Source organism: Mustelus asterias, chromosome 1, assembly GCF_964213995.1.
Source record: "Mustelus asterias chromosome 1, sMusAst1.hap1.1, whole genome shotgun sequence".
NCBI classification, from domain to species: Eukaryota; Metazoa; Chordata; class Chondrichthyes; order Carcharhiniformes; family Triakidae; genus Mustelus; species Mustelus asterias.
In genome coordinates this window covers 139,185,668-139,204,893 of record NC_135801.1, presented here as the reverse complement: position 1 = coordinate 139,204,893, position 19,226 = coordinate 139,185,668, and the positions used below count along the sequence as shown (strand labels likewise).

The 19,226-nt window shown below is 42.5% G+C and overlaps 1 protein-coding gene across 5 annotated transcripts in view; it reads left to right on the top strand.

The window, feature by feature from the left end:
* Positions 1–19,226, top strand: part of unc13bb (unc-13 homolog Bb (C. elegans)) — a 565,742-nt gene that overhangs the window by 299,566 nt on the left and 246,950 nt on the right. For all 5 annotated transcript variants that reach the window (XM_078219471.1, XM_078219470.1, XM_078219469.1 and 2 more), the window contains exon 5: positions 1,564–1,687. In XM_078219471.1, coding sequence (XP_078075597.1) covers positions 1,564–1,687 — 124 coding nt within the window. The remainder of the gene's footprint in view (positions 1–1,563; positions 1,688–19,226) is intronic.

Below are 19,226 nucleotides of genomic sequence, written 5' to 3'. Positions count from 1 at the left end.
CCAGGGCCAATATGGGGAAAAAAAAATCTGGGAAATTCCTCTCCGACCCCCTGAGGCGATCGAAACGAGTCCAGGAGATCACAATGGCCCTGATCGGAAAATGCTTCCCAACCCTAGTCATTTCCACTTCCACGAGAAACAAGGAACAATTAGCCCGCGCCGCTCCCTGGTCCAAACTAGACCACTCTTTTGTATCCCTCCATTCCCACTCCGTTCATATAGCTGTCTAGATAAGTCTTAAACGTTCCCAGTGTGTCCGCCTCCACCACCTTGCCCGGCAACACATTCCAGGCCCCCACGACCCTCTGTGTGAAATATGTCCTTCTGATATCTGTGTTAAACCTCCCCCCCTTCACCTTGAACCTATGACCCCTCGTGAACGTCACCACCGACCCGGGGAAAAGCTTCCCACCGTTCACCCTATCTATGCCTTTCATAATCTTATACACCTCTATTAAGTCTCCCCTCATCCTCCGTCTTTCCAAGGAGAACAACCGCAGTTTCCCCAATCTCTCCTCATAACCAAGCCCCTCCATACCAGGCAACATCCTGGTAAACCTCCTCTGTACTCTCTCCAAAGCCTCCACGTCCTTCTGGTAGTGTGGCGACCAGAACTGGACGCAGTATTCCAAATGCGGCCGAACCAACGTTCTGTACATCTGCAACATCAGACCCCAACTTTTATACTCTATGCCCTGTCCTATAAAGGCAAGCATGCCATATGCCTTCTTCACCACAAAGAGTTTAGGGTCTCTTCAGTATTTCATGGTGAAGGCAGCGAATCCAGACTCCCACTACCCTCTGCTTAAAAAAGTTATTCCTCATGTCCCCTCTGCACCTTCTGCCTCTTATCTTAAATCTATGTCCCTGGTTGTAGAATTCTCCGCCAAGGGAAACAATTTTATCCTGCCCGCTTTATCCCTTCCCCTCATAATTTTGTACATCTCAATCAAGTCACCCCTCAGCCTTCTTTGTTCCAAGGAAAATAACCCCAACCTATCCAATCTCTCCGCATTGCTACACTTTTCTAGCCCTGGCAACATTCTTGCAAACCTCCTCTGCACTGCCTCCAGAGCATTTATGTCCTTCCTGTAATGTGGTGACCAGAACTGCACACAAGACTCCAGTTGTGGCCTCATCAGTGTTTTATACAATTCCAACATTATATCCTTACTTTTGTATTCTGTACCTCTGCCAATGAAGGAGAGCATTCCATGTGCCTTCTTCACAACCTTGTCTACTTGAACTGCTGCCTTTAAGGACCTGTGTACTTGTACACCAAAATCTCTCACTTCATCTACCCACTTAGTATATTACCGTTTATTGTGTATTCCCTATAACTGTTTGACCTCTCTAAATGCATGGCCTCACATTTCTCTGTGTTAAAATTCATCTGCCACTTTACTGCCCACTCAGGCAACCCATCTATATTGTTTTGGAGATCATAGCTATCATCTACGTTATCCACTACTCGGTCAATCTTTGTGTCGTTTGCAAATTTCCCAATCGTGCCCCCCTACCTTCATGTTTTCTTTTAACTTTTTGTGATTAATGTTTTAACAGGAAGGGCCTGGGGATTGGTCAACATTAGATGCAGAAGTTTTGATGAAGGAAGATGAGATATGTGGAACCAAAAGTCCAACACCACACAGAATCCTGTTAGACACCCGGTTTGAATTGCCTTTTGGTAAGTACCTATGAACCACATTTAGATGGAGTGGAACAAATTGTTGAGAGCATAGTTGGAAACTGAATCAACTTCACACCATAGTGATCTTGAAAAATTTCTTGAATCTGAAATTACAAATAGAAGTTGTTGGAATTATATTTTTATACAGCAAAATTTTCAGCGCATTAAAATTTGTTTATACAATAAATCCATTGGTTACCTCTTTGAGTAATTTATACATTTTTACTCTTACCTTTCTTCTGTTGTTTTCTTTCTACCACTACTGTGTTATCCTTTAGTCTCTGCCAGTTCAAATAAGGGTTCCCTTTGTAACACGAGCTTTAATTCTCTTTTAGAGGTTGACTGATCTGCTTTGCATTTCCAATATTTTCTATTTTGACTTAGTCTATGCAGAGGCTTGAGCTTTGCACCGCAGAGTAAAGCAAAATGCTACAGATATTGAAAATCTGTAATTAAAAACTGAAATTGCTGGAAAGCATCTCCCTGTAGATACTGAGTGTTTTCAGTGTTGGCTCACACAGAACACTGTCACACTCTGTCTTATGTCAATAGCTAGCTAAACCATCTAACTGTATGGTGATGATTTTAGTCTTTTGTTGCAAATCTTATGATGAACAGAAGACAGATTATGATCCCTGAATCTATTTATGAAATGAATGGATGTAAAGCTTACAAAAGAAAGGAAGCAATTTAGCACTGCTGCTTTGTTGTGAACAGTGGTCCAGATTTTCCAGTATGGGGAGAGGTCACTGACTCAACTTACTACGTTGATGCACTCGGGATTCCAAAGAAGTCCCGATGTGTGCATATCTGTGGTACTTATGTGTGAAGTTTAAAGTTCCGATTGCCAGTTTTGCCCTGCTTGGACTGCTCCATGATTCCAAGAACAATGGAATTAGATGTCAAAACCATGGAGACTTGGGCAGTTTGCACTACACTTACCCTGCTTTTTACACAGATTTACTTAGAGCTTTTCAGAACAGTTATAAAACCAGTGAACTCTTAGGTAAATAATGGGAGTGTCAAAATACTCCAGAACCCATAAGGATGGATGATCAATGACCACACCGCTTACCACCACCCCCCAACCCCAACCCCAGCCCCCCACCCTCTCACTTCCTTCAGTCCGATCCTGATAGACTTCAACGTTGGGTTCTAGTGAAATCTGTGCTGCCTGGATTTCACCCAGCCTGAGTCAGGAAGGTCGAGTGGGAAGCACAGAATAAATTCGGCACAGGTAAGTAGATAAAGAGTGGCAGGCAGTCTGATGCTGATTGCCACTTCGAGGAAGTTGCATCCTATTAGACACATAGGAGTCAGCGTCGGAATGAAGGAGGACAGAGCCTCTCATTTTACTGCTGCAAAGCAGGTAAGTTTAAAGGTCCCATTGAAACTGATAAACCAAAGAGAAGGTAAATGTCAAAGGGAATTGGATCGGACTTGGGGTAGTGGGGGGATCAGAGGTTGGGAGTGTTGGACACTGGGGACAGCAGGGGGTGGGGTCAGACTTCAGGAGGGAGTGTGGGAGCGTTGCAGATCTGCGAAGGAATGCGCGTCATCTGGGGGGAGGGGGACAGGGTGTTGTCCATTCCACACGGATCAGGTGTCAGGTTGTTTGGAGGGGATCATGCTGCATCAGGTCGAGTTGGGTCAGATGGCAGGGGGATCTCGGGTCAGGTGTGAAAATCTGGCTGCCTTGAGCTGGGCTGGGTGGGGTGTCTGGCCGCATCAGGTTGAGCCAGGTTGTGTGTATGTGGGGGTGGGGGGAATCCTGTTGCTGATGTAGCAGAGAGTCTGCCCCAGCCAGAGCCAATGGGAGGGAGGGGGTTGAAGGGTTGGAAAGACGACAGCAAAAGTTGGGCTGAAGATTTGTGGCCTTAGCACTTACAGTGGAAAAAAATTGTGGTTAATCTTAAAATAAAGATGGCAAAAAAACAAGCTGAAAATAGAGGAGATTATGTTTAGAGAAAGGTAGAACTGGATATTGTCAGTATGCATGTGGGAGAATGCCTGTGAATGAGGAAGAGGATCGAGTCAAGGACAGATGCTTGGAAGATTGGGGTAATGGTACAAGATAGATGATTTGAGTACACTTGGTTAGGTAATAGTGAAACCAAGCAAGGGTAGTTCTACTGAATTGAGCATTGGAGGAATATCAGCTATTTCAAAGGGTGCAAAGAGGTCAGAGTCAGGGCGGGGTGGGGTGGGATTAATGCATTATGGTCAGAGTTATATATGTTGTCATCAGTGACTTTGGTTAGGGTGACTGGTGCTTTACCAATGATGGAAAACTGATTGAAGAGATTTAAACATGAAATTGCTGGGGAAATGAGCACTAATTTGAGAGTTGGCAACTCAGAGAGGCAAGTGAGATGGGAACTCGAGTGGTCGTTTGAAAGGGCAGAGTGTGTAAGCGTCAGTTTTTTGATGAAATAGGTTTTTGAAAGGGAGGTGGACTGTTCTGGAGAGCAGGGAATCATTTTCAATGTCAGTTAGTTTAGGAACTAGGAATGAAAGTTGGGTGCTCGGAGTTTAGTATGACTGAGGTCAAGTGAGCAAGAGGTGGGTCTTGGAGACATGATGTGCTGAAGATGTGAGGGAAGATGGGAGAGAAAGGAGATATTGGCGCAGACTCAGAGCTTGACCAGGAAAGAGCTGGGGGGAAATTTGGCTTGGTGGACAAGACGAACTGAGCCAAGAAGCAGAGCCGGCTGAATAAATGGTCTGAATCAGCGGCAAAGAAGTCAGTAAGCTCCGGGAACACGTTAGAAATGAGGTTGGAAGATGTAGGAGAGAGGAGTCCAAAGGTTAGTAATAAAGTAAAAATGTTGGAGATTGTTTTCTCCTCACAATCATCATGGAGTCGCAGTGGATGGTTATGACTGAGGACAGTAAAACACAATAGAGCTTGATAACAATAGTTTATATCTGTAATCATGATAACCATGTGCTTTTGGCAAAGTCGATTATACCCACCCAATGCAGAATAATATTAATTATATGGCCAACATATTAATGTTGTACAGTGATGTTCTGAAATCCTGTAGTATTTTGAACCCCTATTCTTTACTCATTGTTGATCAACATCTCAGGGCTTACCATTGACCAGAAATTTAACTGAACTATCCATATAAATACTATGGTTCCAAGAGCAGACCAGAGGCTAGGAAACCTACAGTGAGTAACTCACCTCCTTACCCTCCAAAGCCTGTCCACAATCTGCAAGTGTGATGGAATGCTCGCCACTTGCCTGGATGGGTTCAGCTCCAACAACACTCAAGAAGTTTGACATCATCCAGAACAAAGCAGCCCGCTTGATTGACACCTACTCAATAACATTTTTCCTTCCACCACCTATGCAGTGACAGCAGTGTACCATATACAAGATGCACTGCAGGAACCTCACCAACACTCTTTTGACAGCACCTTTCAAAACCATGACCATCTAGAAGGACAAGGGCAGCAGATGCATGGGAACACCACCACCTGGAAGTTACCCTCCAAGCCATTCTCCATTCTGCTTTAGGAATATATTGCCGTTCTTTCCTGTCACTGGGTCAAAATCTTGGAACTCTCTCTCTGACAGCACAGTGTGTGTACCTACATCACACGGATTGTAGCGGTTCAAGAAGGCAGCTCGCCATCACGTTCCCAAGGGTAATTAGGGATGGGCAATAAATGCTGACCTAGCCAGCAACATCCACGTCCCATGGATAAATAAAAAATATAAAATTTCAATTCTGTTCCATTGTGAAAGGACAAACTAAATTTTAACCATTGATAAATCAATTGAGTCTCATAAGTGTCCGACTAGTGTTGCAGTACTTATTGGCCCAATTTTCGCTGCTGGCCAGGTGTGCAGTGAAGGGAGAAATCCAGGCATTGTAAACTTTACCTTTAAAAATTGGTGCCTGGGCATGATCCAGGATTAGCTGAGGGGAATGGTGGGCGCCATTTTATTTATTTTACAGAGGACTGCTCTGTGGGTGGCCTGGCACTGTATCCAAAATTTAAAAATAAAGATTAAAACATAAAACATCCCGTCAACTCTGAGCTCTCGCACCTCAAGCCCCATCCATGGCACATAATGCTTTCCGCCAACTTCCATAACCCCTCATACCCACCATACAAGCCTATACCCCTGCATCCATCTCCATATCCTTTATAGCCCCATGCCACCTTAATGCCGTCTCATGCCAAATCATGCCTCTCACACACCATCCTTTGCCTACGTGCCAACTCACCTGTATCCACCATGGGCAGACCTCAGGATCCATGCAGAGATGCGATAAAATAAACTGCTTAGTGTCTACTGCAGACTTCACTGTATTGAAAAAAACATTCATTTATAAAAACCCATTAACTGTATTTACATTCCTTCAACAAAATACAACAAGAAACATTTCATTCAAGTGCACAATCTTTTATAACCACAAATATTAGAATTCAGTTAAATATCAAAAAATCTATAACCAGTTGTAGCTGTCAATCAAACTGAAATAGCAGGCACCAGGTTGGTTGTGAAATCAGTCATGCAGTACTAATCCAGGAATGGAAACCCTCAGGCTTATATCAAGAGACAGAGTAAAATAGCAAGCAATTGTTCTGTTAACACTGCAGTCATATTTTCAAAGATTTAAAGGGCATGGCTTTAAAATTATTTAACAATTTGGAAGCTCCCTTGACAGCTACTTATAACAGTTTTGACATGTCTCTTTAACAGGTGCTTCTGACAGTTTTGATGATTGATTTTGGGCAGCACAGTGCCACAGTAGTTAGCACTGCTGCCTCACAGCACGAGGGACCCGGGTTCGATTCCGGCCTTGGGTGACTGACTGTGTGGAGTTTGCACATTTTCCCCTTGTCTGCGTGAGTTTTCTTCGGGTGCTTTGGTTTCCACCCACAGTCCAAATATGTGCGGGTTAGGTTGAGTGGCTATGCTAACTTGCCCCTTAGTGTCAGAGAGATTAGCAGGGTAAATATGTGGGGTTACGGGGATAGGGCCTGGGTGGGATTGTTGTCGGTGCAGGCTCACTGGACCAAATAGCCACCTCCTGCACTGTAGAGATTCATAGCATGATGATTTTGACAGATCTGTTGACATTTCCAATGAGCTTGACCATAATGGGTTTATGCACTTTTTAAGCACCTTTATGTCTACTTTTAACAATTCCAAAGAGCACCTGACCTCCACCAAAAGTACTGTACCTCCCTGAAGGTGGCCGGGACCAGATCCAAAGGATACCCTGACTATCCAAACAAATCCACAAAGTTCAGACCTGCTCCAACCTGATCTACCTGCACACTGTGGATTTCATACACCTGGTCTACCAAAATCTCACTTCAGTTGAGGCAGCTATGATTTAAATGGCCAGCAGCTCATGAATTGGCCCTAAAATGTGTATGTGCCACATGTGCCCCGTTCCCATTCCTATCGCCACAAAAATGGAAGTGTAGTGTTCAGGGGAGGTACATAAGATTTTATGCCACTTCTGCCGTTTTCAAGAGGCTTGCCATTGTGGTGAAAATCTGGGTCATAGTAATGCTGTTGTAAATGCTGTACTCACATAGCTTTGGGCCAAAGCATTATTCCTTCTGTTATCTGATTTTTGGCAATGCTTCCATAATCATATTATTTGGTTTTTGGTCTTCTTGTCTTTCCTCTCTTTCCTAACATTCTGATTTTCATATGTCCTTTTGCCTTTCTGCGCATTTATTTTTTCTCGATTGCCACACGTTTTTCTTGTGAATTATCTTTTTGGTCTGTTTGCCTCATCTATTTTATTCTGTTTCTTCAATTCATGATCTTGAGTTTATTCTCTCCATTCTTTACCTCCACTCGCTTCCCTCCTCACCCAAGTCTTCGTTACAAATTGGCATGATAAAACTACAATTCATTGTTGTGCTGTTTGCCACAGCAAACATTACTCATGGGAGATACTTGGTACGTCAATGTTCTGTCCATAACTCTTACACATACAGGAACCCCCATAAAAAGTGAGAGCACTGAAATTGTCTGTGTTGTTTGTTGCTTAAACAGGGATTGCTTTGATGAAATGTGAAGCCATACGTCCCAGTGCTACTCTAATAGGCTAATGTTAAATAGTTCATTCTTGAGTTTTGTCTTAATAAATGTAGACTTTCTATAAGTTGAGAAATATAATCTGTTGCAAACAGTTGAATAGCATCTTTTTGGAATCATAGAATCCCTGCAGTGCAGAAGGAGGCCATTCGGCCCATCGAGCCAGCACTGACAACAATCCCACTCAGGCCCTGTCCCCGTTTGTTTTTCTTGCCTACAATTCTTACCGCCCCCCCCCACATCCAGGTGTATAATATGAAATTTGATTTTTAATCATGTTGTTTGTGTAGTTTACCAGCCAACCATCTTTGGCCAACTGGTGTTTGCATGGCAAAATTGCAACATTTTGAATCAAGACTTATTTAATTATTTTAAAAATGTATAATTGTGTTAGCTACATAAGCCTCTTTGAAGTAATTACAGAGTTTTTATTTACACAGCACTAGATTTTGATCTGACCATAACTATGATGATAAATTACAATAACTGTATTAATTAGATCTTAATTAATCAACTTGTTTTTGTGCGGTTATTATTTAAAGTCCCACTATTATTAACAGTCATCCATGTTTATTGCATTTAATCTAACTGAAGGTGAGTTGCTCGAATCAAAGTGGGATCTGCATGATTTCCACCGGTTTCCACAGAATCATAACCAGTGTAAGTGATTGCAATTAGATAGACAAAAGTGGAACCAGGCTACTGCAGATTCCCCTCAACATTGGACAAGGATGGTATGGTCAACTTTGACAAACATGATTTGCCTTTAACAAAGCTATGCTGGCCTTCAGTATTAGCCCATAATTTTCAAGTGCCAGTTAATCTTATCCCAGACTATTCTCTCTAAACGTTTTCCATCACCAGTGCATTAGGCTGATTGATGGATTTATCCCTGTTCCCTTTTTTGAGCAGGGATAGAGCAGTTTATAATCATCCGTCTGTGGAGAGAGAATAGAGCTAACCCTTCAGAAGGGTTATTTATCCAGACTCTGTTAGCGCTGTTCTCTCTCTACATATGCTGTCAGGCCTGCTGAGATTTTCCAGCGTTTTTTTTTGTTTCAGATTCCAGCATCCACAGTAATTTGCTTTTATAATCATCTGTCCTCTGGCACCAAGCCCATAGCTAAAGAATATTCAAAGATTGTGGCCAGAGGCACCACAATATTTATTCTTATTTCCCTCAGTATCTTGGATGCATCCTGTTATGTTATACACCTGCATGCATTGTGATGTAAAGATGCTCAGCAGAGCAAGGATTAACATGGGACTGGAGAATATTACCACCAGTGGTATGATACACAGTCACATGGTAAGGGACTCTGAGAAAATAGTCTAGAACAAAACTCTGCAAGCAGCCTACCTGCATGGAACAACTCAATACATGATCGTACCTTGCAATTGTGGATTGTTAGCCTAACATTAAAGCGTTAATGATTAAATATACAAATTTCAAGCCCCCATTATCGAGACATTGCCATACACCACACTATGACATGGATGGCACCAGTGGGACCTGATAAAGCATATCACAGCAGTGTTAGTACCATAAAACAGTAATCAGCTGTGATCTAAAAGAAGGCATTTGAAATAATGAACTAAAATCAACACCCCAAGGTATGTAAAACTGAAGGCAGACTAGACAGACTTGCACTAAGAAAAAAACTTGAAGAAAATGTTGAAGAAGCTTCACCACAGAAAATCACAGGAAAGTGAGTGTCACACTCATAAAAAGGAAGCTGTACTTACATTGTAGAACAGGTGGTGGTCCCACAGGCACATTAGATTACAGAAGTTGAAAGATAGCTACAATAAAAAGCCCATTTAAAAAAAAAATGGCTGGTGGAGAAGAGGAAACCCTGCAGAAAAGAGGCTTAAAAACAGAAGCTTGCAGAGTTTATGGGAAAGGGAATTTGTTCTCACTTGGAAAAAGTAAGTATTTCATGTAAAAAAAAGAATTACTGCTGTTCTGAGTATGTAACAGAAAAGGCACTTAAAATATTCTCCTTCATCGTAAGCAAGACAAAAATGTTAATATTTTAGTTTTAAAAGTACTCGAAACTGAAAGGAAACATCTACATTCTTATTTTAAATACGGAGAGCAGATTTAAGCTTCCAGCCCACTACAATACAATATAGAAGCTAGAACACACTATACCTTAATTGATGTATTTGTTGCAAAATACACCTGAAAAGTTTAATTTTTCAAAGATCCACCGAGCAACAATACCTCACAAAAACAGAAGGAAGCCAACTGCATGCTAGAAACTACAGCCTATATGAAAAAGATCTCAGTCTTAAAGAGGTAGAACAATTTCAAACAGCAACTACAAGTAAAACATGGTTATGGACAGAAAATTGGAAGAGACCTGAGAGAAAGGGCAGTTCTCAATAAAGGTCCATAGGCAACAAGAGATCGCAGAGAGAGCAACTCCATCGAGGGCCAGAAAAGAGCTCTGAGGAATGGCAACAAAAGTCTCCAGAAAGAGAGAACAACAAGTAGTTTAAAAGTTTAAAGCTTATTTATTAGTATCACAAGTAGACTGACATTAACACTGCAATGAAGTTACTGTGAAAATCCCCTGGTCGCCACACTCAGGTGCCTGTTCGGGTACACTGAGGGAGAATTCAGCATGGCCAATGCACCTAATCAGCACGTCTTTTGGACTGTGGGAGGAAACTGGAGCACCAGGAGGAAACCCACTTAATGAGAGAAATAAACAGTTGAAAGAACAGTTGTCCTGCAGGATCGAATGCAAAAGGAATACATGACCATTCAGCAACATGAAGAAATGAACACTGTCTTCAACAGCAGAGTGTAAATTTGGTAGCTCACAAGTTGAAAAGTAGGATAGAGTCATAGAGGTTTACAGCATGGAAACAGGCCCTTCGGCCCAACTTGTTAATGCTGCCCTTTTTTTTTTTAAAACCCCTAAGCTAATCCCAATTGCCCGCCTTTGGCCCATATCCCTCTATACCCATCGTACCCATGTAACTATCTAAATGCTTTTTAAAAGATAAAATTGTACCCGCCTCTACTACTACCTCTGGCAGCTTGTTCCAGACACTCACCACCCTCTGTGAAAAAATTGCCCCTCTGGACACTTTTGTATCTCTCCCCTCTCATCTTAAACTTATGCCCTCTAGTTTTAGACTCCCCTACCTTTGGGAAAAGATATTGACTATCTACCTTGTCTATGCCCCTCATTATTTTATAGACCTCTATAAGGTCACCCCTCAGCCTCCTACGCTCCAGAGAAAAAAGTCCCACTCTATTCAGCCTCTCCTTATAACTCAATCCATCAAGTCCCTAGCATCCTAGTAAATCTTTTCTGCACTCTTTCTAGTTTAATAATATCCTTTCTATAATAGGGTGACCAGAATTGCACACAATATTCCAAGTGTGGCCTTACCAATGTCTTGTACAACTTCAACAAGACGTCCCAACTCCTGTATTCAATGTTCTGGCCGAGGAAACCAAGCATGCCGAATGCCTTTTTCACCACTCTGTCCACCTGTGACTCCACTTTCAAGGAGCTATGAACATGTACCCCTAGATCTCTTTGTTCTGTAACTCTCCCCAATGCCCTACCATTAACTGAGTAAGTCCTGCCCTGGTTCAATCTACCAAAATGCATTACCTCGCATTTGTCTAAATTAAACTCCATCTGCCATTCGTCAGCCCACTGGCCCAATTGATCAAGATCCCGCTGCAATTGGAGATAACCTTCCTCACTGTCCACCATGCCACCAATCTTGGTGTCATCTGCAAACTTACTAACCATGCCTACTAAATTCTCATCCAAATCATTAATATAAATGACAAATACAGTGGGCCCAGCACTGATCCCTGAGGCACACTGCTGGTCACATACCTCCAATTTAAAAAATAACTCTCTACAACCACCTCTACAACCTCTGGCTTCTGTCAAGAAGCCAATTTTATATCCATTTAGATACCTCACCCTGGATCCCGTGAGATTTAACTTTATGCAATGACCTACCATGCGGTTGCTTGTCAAAGGCCTTGCTAAAGTCCATGTAGACAACATCAACTGCACTGCCCTCATCTACCTTCTTGGTTACCCTTGGATGATACTGCTCCGAGCTCTTGCCTACTAAAATTCCAAAATTATGGAAACTATTTTGATGCTAGTGACACTCAGTCCTGCGGGCATATATTCTGTTTTTTTTTTCTTGGTAATTATTATGATGCTATTAATAGGAACATGTTTAGCCATTTCAGTTTCACAGAGCTATGAAGTCTGTTCTCAGCACCACTTCACATTCTCATATCTGTGCAGCCTGTAGGTGGGTGTATCAGTAGACTGGCATCTGGTGTCGTGAGGTCCTGCTGTACTCGGAGAACATTAAAAAGATTGACTTGAAAATAATTTAAAATGATATGTCTCTTTATATATAATCAAAAAGTCTATTAATTTGTTAGTTTCTGCATTCCTCCAAGGTTCCTGGGCCAATCTCAGCCAAACGTGGTGGGATGATACCTTGGACCGAGGTGCATGAGACTTGGAAGCTGACCATCAGAGGTTTTGTGGGGTGGTGGGGGTGTGGGTCGTTCTTTAGCCTCCTGGTAGGAATTTCCCCAGGTGCTGACCCTTATCGCCACTCAGACTTACTTTAAACAACTGTAACCATACATTCTAAGAAAAAATATAACAAATCTCTGACTTCCTTTCACATTTTATTTTTTTTCTCATTTTATTTGTTTCATGGAAGCTCTGTTCTGACTACACTGGGGGCGGGGGGAGGGGTTGTTCCCTGAGGGGAGGAGTCCCGTATCTATGCAAGGGGGAGAGTTCCATTTCTGTGTGTGTGTGTGTGGGGGGTGGGGGCGCGGGGGGGGGGGGGGTGGTAAACCACTGTTATCTGTTATCTGTGGTGGTTAACCACTGTAGTTAGTATTTCTCAGTACCTGTATATGTGGCACATCGCTGTCGGTTCCGCCCAAGTCTCCTCCCCTGGTCCGGGTATAAAGGCGGTGGCTCCACCCCCCTTGCTCTCGGTTCAGACCCGATCACCGACAGGGATGGCTCCAAGTTCTTGCCAATAAAAGCCTGTTTGTCTTGCTCTCAACTAGTCTCGGCTCAATTGATAGTGCATCAGGGGGGCAAACGTTTTTTTATTTTTTCCAATCTGTCAACCCACCCCTTCCATGGTTTTTTCAAAGTGCTTGAAAATGTGGCAGGAAATGTGGGTGGCACAGAGGTAGGCACTGTTACCTCACAATGCCAGAGACCCGGGTTCATTGTCTGTATGGAGTTTGCACATTCTCCCCATGTCTGCGTGGGTTTCCTCCGGGTGCTCCAGTTTCCTCCCACAGTCCAAAGATGTGCAGATTAGGTTGATTGGTCATGCTAAATTTACCCTAGTGTCAGGGGGATTAGCAGGGTAAATATGTGGGGTTACGAGAATAGGACCTGGATGGGACTGTGGTTGGCGCAGAGTTGAAGGGCCAAATGGCCTCCTTCTGCACTGTAGGGATTCTGTGATTCTATGAAATGCCAGCAAAGCAGCTGGCAGGTTATCCTCCGCTTTACCCCGTCGAGACAATAATTTGATTAAGAATCATAAAATTCCGCCCACTGACACAGAAAATGTAGGCCGTGATGCTGCTTTATGCTGTTTTGTTTTCGTTGGCATTGACATTTATGTGTTAAAATGAGGTTGTGTTGGAAAATGATTTGAGAAGCACTGGGTGGATTGGTAGAGGTCGGGGATGTGTAAAGTGCTGTTAAAGGAGGGTTGGCAAGTTGCTGCAGTGCATCTTCTACCTTTCACAGTCTAGCAATCCTCCATAATGTCTTCACAGTCAAATGTTGATGCCACACTGAAAGAAATTTAATGACAGAAGGTCTCATCTGTTATACAGCAACTCCTTGCTTTGTTTTGTGCTATGGACTTGATATAACTCCATTAGTATTTCAAATGGAAACAGTTCACTTGTAAGGTCTGGACAGCATTCTGTGCACACAAACTAATGCCTCATCAAATGGCATCTGTACGGCTTACGTCAGCAATGTGAGTGAGTGTTGCGCATGCTATTTTAAAGGGAACATTACACTAGTAGTGCAGAGAAAACTGAGCCGGATTTCACAGCAGTATCATTCATGATAAAATCCCCCAACTAAATTAAGCCCAACAATGGGGAGCATGAAATTCTGGCCTATGTTTCAATAGTCACTCCTGAAATCAAAATAAGCACTTGTTAACTGATCAAAGGTTACAAAAGGTGACAGGAAATGTGTAATATTCAGCACCTGGCTACAAAAATGAGATGAAGCTAAATGTTTCTGGTGACGTGTCCCATAATGGGGTCGAGCAACTAAGGATCAATCATAGATTGGCTTTATCCTGAAAGGGATTTGTAGCTGCAGAGAGATTTAGGGCACTCAAAGCAATCATGTATTTGAAGTTAATGCCTTCAAATTCTAGTGTGCTGGACAATTGTGTTTTATTGTGAACGGTACTGCTGCGAAATTCAGCTGCGTTTTCTCTGGTCATTGACCTCGATAGATCATTTTGTAATTTCAGTCCTTTTTCTTGACACTTTGTAATTTCCATTCATGCCCCTTATTAATACTTTTTCCTTCATAATACTACCTGGAACACAATTCAACCGCCATTAACGATTGATCTGCCCCTGTATGTCTCAAAATTTTGATTTGTTTACTCATTTTGTTGGAGGAGTAAGTGAACACTTCTCCCCTTGAAACAAAATACCTTATACCTCTAATAGCCTGACTTCCTTTACCAGTACTCAAAGAATTCTCTGATCTATCCTGAGCCATATCCCCCTTTCTCATAGGTTCTGGAGGAACACATTTTATCTTCACCACTGCTACAGTTTAGGGCAGTACGGTGGCACAGTGATTAGCACTGTTGCCTCACAGCGCCAAGGACCCGCGTTCGTTTCCCGGCTTGGGTCACTGTCTGTGCGGAGTCTTCATGTTCTCCCTGTGTCTGCATGGGTTTCCTCTGGGGGATCCGGTTTCCTCCCACAGTCCAAAAGACGTGCTGGTTAGGTGCATTGGCCATGCTAAATTCTCCCTCAGTGTACCCGAACAGGTGCTGGAGTGTGGTGACTAGGGGATTTTCACAGTAACTTCATTGCAGTGTTAATGTAAGCAGACTTGTGACACTAAAGAATAATTTTTTAAAATTTAACAACTGTTTCCCTTTCTGGTGCTGGTTTTCTTACCACTGTAATTGGTCTCCAACTTAGTTTCCCGCAATCTGCCCGAATTTGTCCCATCTTGTTACAGTGAAAACATTTAAGCCTTCAGTTATCACTTCCACCCTCAGCACTTAATTTTCTGAAGTGAGGTGAAATTTCCTGACCATTCCCAACTGCCCCTTCTCTTCCTTAGCCACTTACTTTCACCTTCTCACTTTTTATCCTTCTTAGGTTTAAAAAGGTGTCAGAGAAAGGTTTGTTTCTGTCATAATCTCTGCTTCCTGACTGGCCATTTTAACCCTTTGTCCTTAACATGGGTCCTACAACATTGTGCCTAATAACTTAAAAATGATGATACACACGATGAATAATTGAACTATAACCTCAGTGTCATAAACATAGGTAGAGCTGTTAATTAGCGTCACTTTAGAAACAGTGCTTTGGCAGATTTGCTGTTAATGAAACTATTCCTTCAAAGAAGAGAGAGATCAGGAAGTCTTATTTGAGGGAAATATCTTTGAAGTAAACAAGCAAGACTGTTTATGTAAATAAGCTATTTTCAAAGGATTCGGAAGCAGATACATCAGTGATCTAATTTGTGACATGTGCCTTTGATGTAGGCAAACTCAGGCACTAAAGAAGCATGGTTTTCTAGTTATTTGGAGGTATTGAGAGGCAAAGAACCAAATAGCTACTTCCTGTGTAGCTGGATTGATCACTGTGCTTTATGTGAATAAAGCTTGTTCAGTATACTCCACCTTTGAAACTCCCATGCATACTTGAAGCATAATGTTATGAACAGTAGAAGGAAGGAGTTTGACTAACTGTTGATCCAGTGGACCTACTTACAGAACACAATTGAAGTTCCAGTGCGTTAATTCTTTATTGTCAATTTCTGGACACAGTCCTTGTATCTTTTCAAAGAAGTCTTTGTCTTTTGCAAACATTTAATTTAGATATATGTGTCACCACTATTCATTTCCCTTGAGATTCACTTCCACATATTGCTAAGACCACTGAGAGGACAGAGTGTCTTCTCTCAAAGGGTATAAATATTTGAAGCGGCTTCATGGGGATGATTTTTCCAAAAACAAACTGAGTGCCCAACGGGCAGGAAAACAGGAAATTTTCCCGCCTGTTTTTTGGATACACTTAGTTTGAATTTCCAGCGTACTGTGCATCATAGAGTCCACTGGGGGAAAAACGCTGGTAAGAGTGGCGGGGCCTAATCCCGCCTGAGAAGCTGGCACCAGAATGCTGAGCGGGCCACTGCGCATGCGCCAGTCTCCCAGTGGAGAGATTGGCACATGTGCACTGCCCCCCGCTCCCCCCCCCCTCCCTCCCCCATTGCCAGCCTCCCGATCGCCGGCCCTGACAATCTCCCCTCTGATGGCCAACCCTGCCCCCCCCCACCCTCTGCAGTGCCAGGGTGCCCAGTGAGGATGGCAGTACCAGAGTGCCAAGCTGGTAATGCCAGGCTGGCACTGCCCAAGGGGAACTCCCTGCTCCCAACCGCCTGGGGGTGCCTTAGTGGCCTCTGCCCCGACCAGTGAGGCCATCATGCCTGGTTCCCGTTGATGGGGACCAACTTTAATCCCAATTGGTGGAAACCTCCCCGGTGGGGTCAGAAACGTTAGCAAGCCCAGACGATACCATCCTGGGCTCAATAATGAGATGGAAATGTCAATTTCCACATTGTAATCAGCTTCGTGCTGTTTCCCAGCAAGTGGCTTATTATGTCTTAAAAAATGGCCTGGGAAAGTCTGGCTGGTTGCGAATCCCATTGCAGGCCATCCACTGACATTTCCCAGCTCGCTGTGCTACTTGAGCAGACAGCGGACTGGGAAAATCGTGCCCATTATCTTCATCCAGTGGAAGTCACATGATCTTCACAAGTGACTGATCCTAGAATGGTCAATATGGATGAGTTAATCTCTTACAAATCTGCTTTAAAATGAGGCTGCTCATTGCTGAGATGATTGACTTGTTTTATTTCCCAGGAGTTAGCTCAAGTATTTATAATGAGCTCTAGCAGAGAAGTAAGTGGGTCATGATATAATTTCAAGAGTTGCACACGCAGCCTCCTCTGGATCCTTTTCTCCAAAGTTTCCAAGATGGCTTTGGATATCTTCTCCCAGGAGAATTGCCTTAATTGTGTTTATATTGGACATTGCCACATATTCCTATTGCTTTTATTGAGGTATTTTAGGGTATTGTATTATCATATATCCTTTACCATTAAGTTTGAGGAGTAGGGAAATACTGACAAACATCTGATACCAGTACAAATACCCCTAAAAGAGCATTGTTTGCAGAACTGAGAGGATCATCAACCGCCTGGAATGAGAAAAGTGCTCAAAGGAGCAGCCAGTGAAATGGAAGAAGTAGGACAGGAAAATCTTCCTTAAAATGAGGGTCATTAGACTGTATATGACTACTGAGGTAGACGCCAGTAATTAATACGAAAGAGAAGTGTGGTACCATCACAGCAAAGACCAGTAGCTTTTTTTAAATGTAAACAAAATTGTAAGTTCTAGTTCTTTGCTAAACGAATAAAGTCACAAGATTTCATGGTTTGAACAGAAGAGTTTATACTTTACAGGAGTCAACAAGACAAACATAAATACTATCTATTGTATAATCAAGTCTTCCTCGCAGTGAATTTCATCTCTAATTCTTTGAGGAGTTAGTCTTATCCCCAGCGAATAGTCGTACGCAACCAACCCGAGTTCCATGGGCATACTCTGCACCACAAATGGCACACATTTGAAGAATCTGCTCAGTTTGGTCTCTCTCTTCTTCCGTCTTTAGTTTGCCTGTACGATACCAGTGGACCCATCAAGTGCTAATGCGCAGCTTGGGACTGATCCTTGTCAAATATATTTTAAACCGGTTCAGAAATTTTGGGTTCCAAACATCAGTTTGTTTGTGTTTCCTTAGAAACTGGGAGGGTTAGTTTCCTTTCTCTATTTGTTTGTTCTGCTTCTCTTTTTCAGTTCAGTTTACATTTCAGCTTGATTCTGACTCAAAAAATACAAATCACATTTATTAAACACCAGGGATAACCATCTGGAAAGGAGAAATATAAAAGCATCTGGGGATTAGCACAGAAAGTGCCAGCAGAAAGGTCTGAAGTCTTCCTCTTGTAGTGCCAATTCTCATTTTTTCTCACTTCAGCTGCTCACAAGTGGCCTCCTACTTCTTGGCATTTCTTACTCAACAGCTGCTGATGCAAAACCAAAAGTAAAATGCTCAAATATAGGAAATCCAGTCTTTATAAGGTGAATATAGTAATATTTAAAATAGTTATGTGATCAGATGTCCAAGATCTTGCATTATATGGTCATGTGTCAAATCTGCAGCAACACCTCCCACCAGAGTCTGCCATCCTAACTGGGTATCCTTCAAGCCTTAGTTTGTCGAGCAGCATGTCATCCAAAATCAGGAGGTGGAATCTACACTTTTCCTGTCGGCGATTATCAGGCGTTTCTAATTTAAAATGGGATTAACTACAGAACGTGAAAGCAGCCACACAGAAGATAAGCTCCATTCAGACTGTGAACATTGGGCATTACCATGGACTGAGTACTCAAGACCACAAATGAATAAGTTTAGGCAGCTGGAGAGTAATAAAAGTAAAGGTGCAATTGGAGAATTCCATTTCACTGCGTCAGTATGGCAGCCCCCTCCCCATGTCTTACCAATTTGGCTGGAATCTCACAGGCACTTTGACCTTACAGCAGCCTCACTCTGTGCAGGCTACCAATGCAGCCAAACCCCAAATCATTACATCTCTCCCTCAATTATTAAATGGCAAAGCAGGCTCAAGGGGCTGAATGGCATACTCATGCTCATAATTGGTATGCTCATAAGTATGTTCAACGGAAAAGGACTTGAGATGGCAATGAATTGGGAACACCAATATACAGTAAATAGAACTGCATCAAATCCTGCTGTCAGTGCTCCAAAGTTAGTTACAATCTCAGGTGAATCTGAAGAAAAGAAGGATCACAGCAAGAAATACAGTCAATCATGGAATATGTGGCTTATCCAGTTTACTGCGCAATGTCCATTTTGAAAATAAGGATTTCTGCAAATAAAGGACACCCAGTCTCCATAATTCCATGGGTTCATTGTGCTCTTTATTAAATTAAACCTATGAAGTAATTAATTTAATAAATTTAAATTTATTACATTAAAATTAATAAATACTATATGTACAGCATAAGACTTGCAAATACTAGTACTACTCATGTACACCT